The sequence below is a fragment of the Falco cherrug genome, chromosome 3 (genome assembly GCF_023634085.1).
Source record: "Falco cherrug isolate bFalChe1 chromosome 3, bFalChe1.pri, whole genome shotgun sequence".
In the NCBI taxonomy this organism is placed as follows: Eukaryota; Metazoa; Chordata; class Aves; order Falconiformes; family Falconidae; genus Falco; species Falco cherrug.
The window spans coordinates 13,779,985-13,787,789 of record NC_073699.1 but is presented as its reverse complement, the minus strand read 5'-3'; the positions used below and the strand labels follow the sequence as shown (position 1 = coordinate 13,787,789).

Sequence of the window (7,805 nt, the reverse complement as noted above, 5' to 3'; positions counted from 1 at the left end):
GGGTCTGTCGCAGTGTCAGAGTCCAAGGTCCAGGCTGAAGTCATGTAGGGCCAATACAGAGCAAATGGGAAGTGCTACGGGGTTGTGCTGCAAGCACTGGATGAAGCCGCAGCAGCATCCAGCCTGGGCAGTATGCAGTAGCCAAGTGATGATGGCTGTAGTGCCAACTTTATTGGCTGTGTGCAGTGCCCCGTGCATGATGTGCAGGTGCTTTAGGAGCTTGGTGTTAAGTGGTGTCCTGCATATGCAGTGCACATGCATGTCCAGGACCTGGCTGCTCTCTGCCTGGTGTGACCCTTGGGGTTGCTGTTGGCTTGTGGAGTGCTGGGGTTGATGCACATGGTGCCACTGCTGTGCATGCTGTCCCTTGCCTTGGTGGTGGTGTAGCCAGTGTTTTGTCATGTCTGATGTGTGGCACATATCCTGTGCTTGGTGTTGGGATGCCCGTTGTGCATGGTACCCAGTGCTGGGTGTGCATACTGTGCCCCCTGTGCTGGTGTGCCTGGGACTCAGAGTGTGTGTGTGTGTGTTGTGCTGTGTGCTGCTGCACCCAGAGCCCTGCCTGCCTGGTGTCCTGTGTGTCTGTTGTCCCATGTGCTACCAGTCCCACATGCCTGGTGCTGGCACAGCTGGGGCCATGTGTGGCTGCTGCTGGGCACACAGGGTCCCAAAAGCATGGTCCTGGCAGACTGCCACTCCCAGTGCCGCATGTCCCGTGGGTGCTGCCACTCCATGTGCCCCGTGTACCAGCCTTGCCAAGTGCACCACGTGCCTGCTGCTCTTGGCACCACTCTCACTTCTATGGCCTGTGTTCTGGTGTGCTCCACCCCCATCCTGTGCATGTGTCCCTTAAGCCACCAGTGCCCCATGTGTCCAGTGCTGAGGATGCTGGGTGTCCTGAATGTCCTGTGTCCTCTGTACCTGGGACTGCCTGGTGTCCTGGGTACCCAGAGTACCTGCTGTTGTGGGTCCTGGCACAGCTGGGGCTGGGTGTGCAGCGTCCCACACGCCTGCTCCTGTGTGCTGCCATCCTGTTCCTTGTGTCCCTTCTGTGCTTTTACCCCCGTGTGCCCAGTGTCCCTTCTGTGCTGCCATCCCTGGTGTCCTGTGCCCCTTGTGTACTGTCATCCCTGGACTCCTGTGCCTTGTCTGTGTGTCTATGCTGCCGTCCCCGGTGTTCTGTGCCCTGTGTCCCCGTGTGCCGCCACCCCCCGCACCCGCGCAGTCCCTCCCGGTGCCCCGTGCCCCAGCTCCCCGCCGTGTCCCGCCCCGCCCGCCCCGTGTCCGTGCCCCCCCCGCTCCCAGGCTGCCCCGCGGCGGCGCGGCCGGGCCATGGCGCCGCTGACCGACCTGTACCAGCTCACCATGGCCTACGGGCACTGGCGGGCCGGGCGGCACCGCGCCCCCGCCGCCGCCGAGCTCTTCTTCCGCCGCGGGCCCTTCCGCGGGGCCTTCGCGCTGGGCGCCGGCCTGGCCGAGGGGCTGCGCTGCCTCCGCGCCTTCCGCTTCTCCGCCGCCGGTAGGTGGGGACGGGGCGGGAGGCGGAGGACCCCCGGGAGCCCTTCCGCGGGGGGCTGGGGGGGCCTGCGGGGGGGCGCAGGGACAGCCGGAGGGGGGGGGCGGGGTTTATGGGACAAGGGCACCCTCCCCCCGGGGACCTGGGGGGGCGGGGGCACAGCCGGTGCTCTGGGTGATTGGGGAACCCCTCGGGGGAAGCTGTGGGGAACGGGGACAGCTCGTGGGGACAGGGGCACCTCTAACTCTTCAGGGGGACGCGGAGAGGGGTGCACGGGGACAGCCTTGGGGCACACTGGGGCACCCTCCAGGAGCACAGTGCTCCCACGGGCCGTCCCTTAGAGCGGACCTGGAGGGCCACGGCACCCTCCCAGGGCTGGGGTACCCGGTGTGGGGTGCTGCGAGGTGCCCCCTGCCTGCAAGCTGTCACCCATCCCCACCGTAGGAGACTTGGTCCCTCCAGCCCGACCTGTGTCACAGGACCGTGGCTCCAGGGACCACCCATCCCAGTGCCCACTGAGCTCTGCCTCTGCAGATGTCGCCTACCTGCGCTCCGTCCTGCCCAGCACCACGGAAGATGCCTTCTTCGATTATTTGGCCACTCTGGATGCCTCGGAGGTGACCCTCTCTGCTGTGCCAGAGGGCTCCGTCGTCTTTGCCAGGGTGGGACATGCTCGGTACCCTCCCCTGCTTTGGAGGGGCTGCGGGGCTGTCAGCTCCCATGTCCCTGGGCAGGGGAGACGGGGATGTCACACCGCCTGGCTGTCCCTGCAGGTCCCGTTCCTGCAGGTGAAGGGGCCACTGCTGGTGGTGCAGTTGCTGGAGACCACGCTGCTGTGCCTGGTCAGCTATGCCAGGTAGGGACAGATCCTGCTGTGGTCCCTCAGCTGGTGGGGACCACATCTACCTCCACTGTGCCAAACCTTCTGAGTCCTGTGGCGGTCCCTGCCATGTCCCTACATACCAGCTGCAGTCAAGCAGAGAGGGTCCCGGAGACCCCCCTGCCCCTTAGCTGTGTGCTGGCTCTGTGCTCAGCCTGCCTTGGTGTGACCTGTCCCTTCCTCCCCTAGCCTGGTGGCCACGAATGCTGCCCGCTTCCGACTCCTTGCTGGCCCAGACATGAAGCTGATGGAGATTGGGCTCCGTCGCGCTCAGGGGCCGGACGGTGCCCTTTCAGCCTCCAAGTACTCCTACATTGGGGGTGAGTGCTGCCCGGTGGTGCCCTGCGGCACCACGGCTGCACCGTCACCTGTGTGTGTCCCCTCCATCCCTTTGCAGGCTTTGACTGCACCAGCAACGTCCTGGCAGGGAAGCTCTACGGCATCCCAGTGCACGGCACGATTGCCCACTCCTTCATCATGTCCTTCACCTCACTGGAGGAGGTGCAGCCCCGGGTGAGGGACGCTGTGGGCAGGGGATGGGGGTGGTTTGCTCTGACTGTGGCCATGCTCCTGCTGCCATGGAGGATGCCGCGGGTTGTTCAAAGCCCATGTACCTCGGGCAGGAGCTGCTGCCATTGGCAGGAGGAGAACCAGTGGATCTCCCAGCCCTGGCCAAGTCGTGGCTGCAGCGTGTGTGTGAACTGCTGCAGACTCCCCCTGAGAAGGTGAATAGGGGTGAGCTGGCTGCCTTCGTGTCCTACGCCATCACCTTCCCGCATGACTTCCAGGGGTTGCTGGACACGTACTGTGTCAGGAGGTGAGAATGCCAGGTCCCCCCAGGGTAGTTTTGCCACCATGGCAGAGGGGACAGATGTGTCCCTCTTTGCTTTGTGGCCTTGAAGCAGGGATGTTTCTACCTGACAGCACTCCCATGCTCCATTGTTGCCTGATACGGGGCTTGGACCCGCTCTGGGTCGCTGTCACACCAAGGAAGGGACACTAACCCTCTCCTTGCCCATACCAGGAGTGGCTTGCCAAACTTCTGTGCCGTGGCGCTGGCGCTGCACCAACTGGGGTACCGGGCCATCGGAGTGCGTCTGGACAGTGGGGACCTGGCCCAGCAGTCCAAGGAGATCCGCCAAGTGCTCCAAGCCTGCGGTGCTCAGTGAGTCCCCCACTGAGCCTGGGTTGACTGCCACAGGTCCCCGGCTTCCCCACCTTGGGCACCCAGCACCTCCTCCTATCAGGGCGGGAGCCCTCCTGGCTCAGAGGGGTGCTGCGAGCTGAGTCATGGGTCCTCCCCCAAATCCTGTGCCCTCTCCCTTGGTCACTCCCCTGCCCCTCGCCAGCTTCCAGGTGCCCTGGTTTGAGACCATCCCCATCGCCGTCAGCAATGACATCAGTGAGCAGAGCCTGGAGGAGTTCAGCCGGGAGGTGAGGTAGCTGCTGTAGGGGCTGAGATGTCACCTTGTCTGTGGCTGGCGCCGCTGAGGTTTAGGGGTGTGTGGGGTGGACGTGAGAGTCCCCTGGGCCTTTCGTCCTGGATGAGAACTGAGAAGTTTCCAGGCTGGGAAAAAAATGGATTTTTGATGGGACAGGTAGACATAATGCACCTTCAGGCAGAGCATCCTCTGACCTGCCCCGTAACTCTGGTTTTGGCACGGGCATAAAAAACAGTGGCAGGGCTGCTCTGTTGATGGCCACTGTCTTCTCTGCTGTACCAGGGGAGTGAGATTGACATGATCGGCGTTGGGACAAACCTGGTGACATGTCCCCTGCAGCCATCGCTGGGCTGTGTTTACAAGGTAGTGGTGGCAGCCGCTCTCTGCCCTGCTTGGCTTGTGGGGCATGGAGCTCCCTGGCTTCTCCCAGGCTTTGCACAGCTGGGGCTGGGCAGCAAAGGGATGTCCAGCTCCAAGGGACGATGCTGCAAGGCATCACACAATGGTTTGGGTTGGAAGGGACCTTTACAAGTAATCTAGCCCACCCCCCTGCCATGGGCAGCGACACCTGCCACTCAATCAGGTTACTCAAAGCCCCGTCCAGCCTGGCCTTGAGCACTGCCAAGGATGGGGCACCCACAGCTGCTCTGGGCAGCCTGTGCCAGTGCCTCGCCACCCTCAGCGTAACAAATTTCTTCCTTGTGTCCACCCTACATCTCCCCCTTTCAGTTCAAAGCCGCCCCCCAGTCCTGTCGCCCCAGGCCCTGCTAAAAAGCCTGTCCCCACCTTCCTACAGCCCCTGTAGGCACTGAGTGGCCGCAGCCAGGTCTCCCCGCAGCCTCCTCTGCTCCGGGCTGAGCCCCCCCAGCTCTCCCAGCCTTTCTCCGCAGCAGAGGGCTTCCAGCCCTCGGACCAGCTCCGTGTCCCTCCCCCGGCCCCGCTCCAGCAGGTCCCTGCCTGGCTTGTGCTGGGGACTCCTGAGCTGGGCGCAGTGCTCCGGGGGGTCTCCCCAGAGCGGAGCAGAGGGGCAGAATCCCCTCCCTCGCCCTGCCGGCCACGCTGCTCGGGGTGCAGCCCAGGAGATGACTGGCTTTCTGGGCTGCAAGCGCACATTGCCGGCTCATGTCCTGTTCTTTGCCCACCATGGTCCCCAAGTCCATCTCTGCAGGGCTGCTCTCAATCCAGTATTGATGCTGAGGATTGCTCTGACCCAGATGCAGCACCTTGCACTTGGCTTTCTTGAACTCCATGCTGTTCACATGGGCCCATTTCTCCAGGCCTCGAAGGTCCCTCTGGATGGCACCCTGTGCCTTGAGGGAATAACCTGCACCACTCATCTTGTGTCATCTGCAAACTTGCTGAGGGGGGCACTCAATCCCACCATCTGTGTCCTTCTTGGAAATAATGAGACCACTGTAAGAAGCTGGCTGGCAGGAGGAGGCAGGATGTCCAACTTTGGGGTGGTTTGAGGGATTTATTTTTTATCATTTATTCAGCTGGTTTATATCAGTGGCCTCCCCAGCATGTGGGGACACATAGAGGACAGAAAGCTCAGCACGGTCTTCAGCACTGGCATGAGCTGGTGCACGTGACAAAAATAAGGTGCCCATCTCCTTAACCTCCTTCTCCTGCAGCTGGTGGAGGTAAATGGCTCCCCATGCCTGAAGCTCACAGAAGACGAGGAGAAGATGACGATCCCAGGGGCTAAGACAATCTATCGGCTCTATGACACTGCTGGTGAGTTGTGGGAGACCCTTGCCATGGTGCTGCCCTGTTGACCTGCATTCCCCCACCCTGTCCTGCTGCATAACCTTGTTGCCAATGTCCTGTGCACCTGCTGGCCCCTAACCTGGCACCCCTGCAGGTCACCCCTTCATGGACCTCATGGCCCTGGAGGAGGAGCCCTCACCTAAGGCGGGGCAGGAGCTGGCGATCCGGGTCCTGGGGCAGCTTGGTGAGACAAGCAAGGTCATGCCCACCACTGTGGAGCCCCTCCATCGCACGTACTTCAGAGATGGTCAGGTCAGGGGCAGCTCTGCCTTCTGGTGCTGGGGTGTCCTCTCCCACATTGGGTGAAGGGCCAAGCCAGGGTTGGGGGTCTCTTGGCAGTAATGTCAGGATCAAAGGGTTAAACCCCAGTGTTTTCTTGCCTCTTGAGATGTTCCCTGCCCCAACAACTCTGGCATCAGAATCCAGCCCGGAGCTGGCTCATTTGGGGGCTGGGGCTAGGTAGCTGGCTCCCCATATGGATATAGTCGTGCACCTTCATCCCTGCAGATGTGTGAGCTGCTGCCCAGCCTGCAGGAGGTGAGGAGCCACGCACAGGTGTCCCTCAGCCTGCTCAGTCCCGCTCACCGCCAGCTTCACGAGCCACAGCCCTACCCGGTATGTCTGCTGCTTGCCGGGCACCATCGGTGCACACCCAGGAACCATGCCCGGCCCCGGTGCCTGGCCAAAGCCAGTGTGGCTTTACCACAGAGCTGCAGCAGTGTGTGGATATGGGGCTGCAGTCTCCCCTGGGGAGCGCGTGCCCACTGTCCCCTCTTGCTCCTGTGCCAGGTGGCTGTGACGGAGAGGCTGCACCACCTCCTCGCTGAGCTGCAGCAGGCCAGTCAGTGAGGGGTCCCCACTCACCCCCCCGCGCTGAGCACAGCCCCTGCCAGGGGCCAGCTCTTCCTCTGTGCTGTTCCAAAGACCAGGTGACTAATTGGGAATTAATGGCTCTAATGATGTTGCTGCTGTGTGGTACTAATCTGAGGACCCTGCAGGAACTGGAAGAGCACCCTGGGGTCCCAGCAGCAGAGCTGGGGACAGAGGGATGGGGCAAGCAGAGCTGGAAGGCAGCTGCCCCTGTATCCTCTGCAAGCAATGGTCCTTCCCTGCGCATCTCGGTGGCCTTGCCAGCCTTGCACTTTCTGCCATGATGGTGCTGCCTGCCTTGGTGGCCCTGCACCTTCTGCTGTGGTGGTGCTGCCTGCCTCCATGGCCCTGCCAGCCCTACACCTTCTGTGGTGGCAGCACATGCTGAAGCTCCTTGGTGGCACTAGGGACCGAGTCTTCAGTGCACAAGAAGGGGTCCTGTCATGGAAAGGGCCAGCCCGTCCCTTAACCCATGTCCTGTGGGACATCCGTGGCAGACATACTTTGCCCTTCCTATTCTAGGCTTTGGCTCTGTGGCCACATTTCATCCCTTTCCATTTTGTATGCAGTCCTTGGGGCATGGAGGCTGGCTCCAGGTAGACGCCTGCACTCTCTAACCTGATGTTCATGGAGGAAACATGGTACTAATCCCTGCAATTAGCTTCATCCTAAGCAAAAAAGCAAAATAAAGGCCTTTACCCACTATGGCTATGGCCACACCGTGTGGCTGCCCTGGTCCTTCAAAATACCTGTTGCCTTCAGCTTGAATGTTTAATGCAATGTCCTTCACTTCACAGTTTATGACTGAATAAAGCTGGAAAGAAAAAGCAAGTGCTGACCCCTGAGAGCATCTGGAGGTGGCCCCAGCAGGTGCCATATGGCATCCTGTGGCTCTAATTGTGGTGAAGTCCCCTCTATAGGTCCACTGGGGGTAGGTCTCATGCCCAGGCAATGGCTGTGAAGGCTTTATCAAAACGGGGTCAAGGAAAGTTGTTGCAAGGAATGGGAAAAAAGAAAGGCACAGACTGCTTCTTCTCCAGAACATGCATATTTTCTCTAATCCTGCCCAAATCTGTCATGGGAAGATAGTAAATCCTTTCCTCTGAGCTTGTAAAATGTACAGACCCAGAACTGAGCCACCTATCAGAAAAGTACAGTGAGGGAGAGCAAGAAGGCAATCCCCAGCAAGATACATCTGCGCATCCCTAGGCACCAACCTGGCACACCTTCCCAGGAACAGCTGTGGTTTAGGTCTTTGCAGCATATGTTGATGCGGAGCAGGGGAAGTATATTAAAAGAGCTTAACCCAGCATGGCCTGATTGTCTC

The 7,805-nt window shown here is 60.8% G+C and overlaps 1 protein-coding gene across 3 annotated transcripts; it reads left to right on the top strand.

Moving 5' to 3' along the window:
* The first annotated feature begins 1,293 nt into the window (after positions 1-1,293).
* Positions 1,294-7,788, top strand: NAPRT (nicotinate phosphoribosyltransferase). Of its 3 annotated transcripts, XR_008731562.1 has the most exons (14): positions 1,295-1,519; positions 2,051-2,178; positions 2,290-2,372; positions 2,586-2,716; positions 2,794-2,909; positions 3,020-3,213; positions 3,421-3,561; positions 3,746-3,830; positions 4,121-4,201; positions 5,473-5,575; positions 5,703-5,860; positions 6,116-6,223; positions 6,398-6,537; positions 6,607-7,788. XR_008731562.1 is itself a non-coding variant. In XM_055706107.1 (13 exons), the coding sequence occupies exons 1-13, from the start codon at positions 1,333-1,335 to the stop codon at positions 6,455-6,457; spliced, it is 1,575 nt and encodes a 524-aa protein (XP_055562082.1). In that variant the 5' UTR covers positions 1,295-1,332; the 3' UTR covers positions 6,458-7,788. The 3 variants fall into 3 exon arrangements, 1 of the variants encoding a protein (XP_055562082.1); XM_055706107.1 differs by having other exon boundaries at positions 6,398-7,788; XR_008731563.1 differs by lacking the exons at positions 5,703-5,860; positions 6,607-7,788 and having other exon boundaries at positions 1,294-1,519; positions 6,398-6,437.
* The last annotated feature ends 17 nt before the right edge of the window (positions 7,789-7,805 follow it).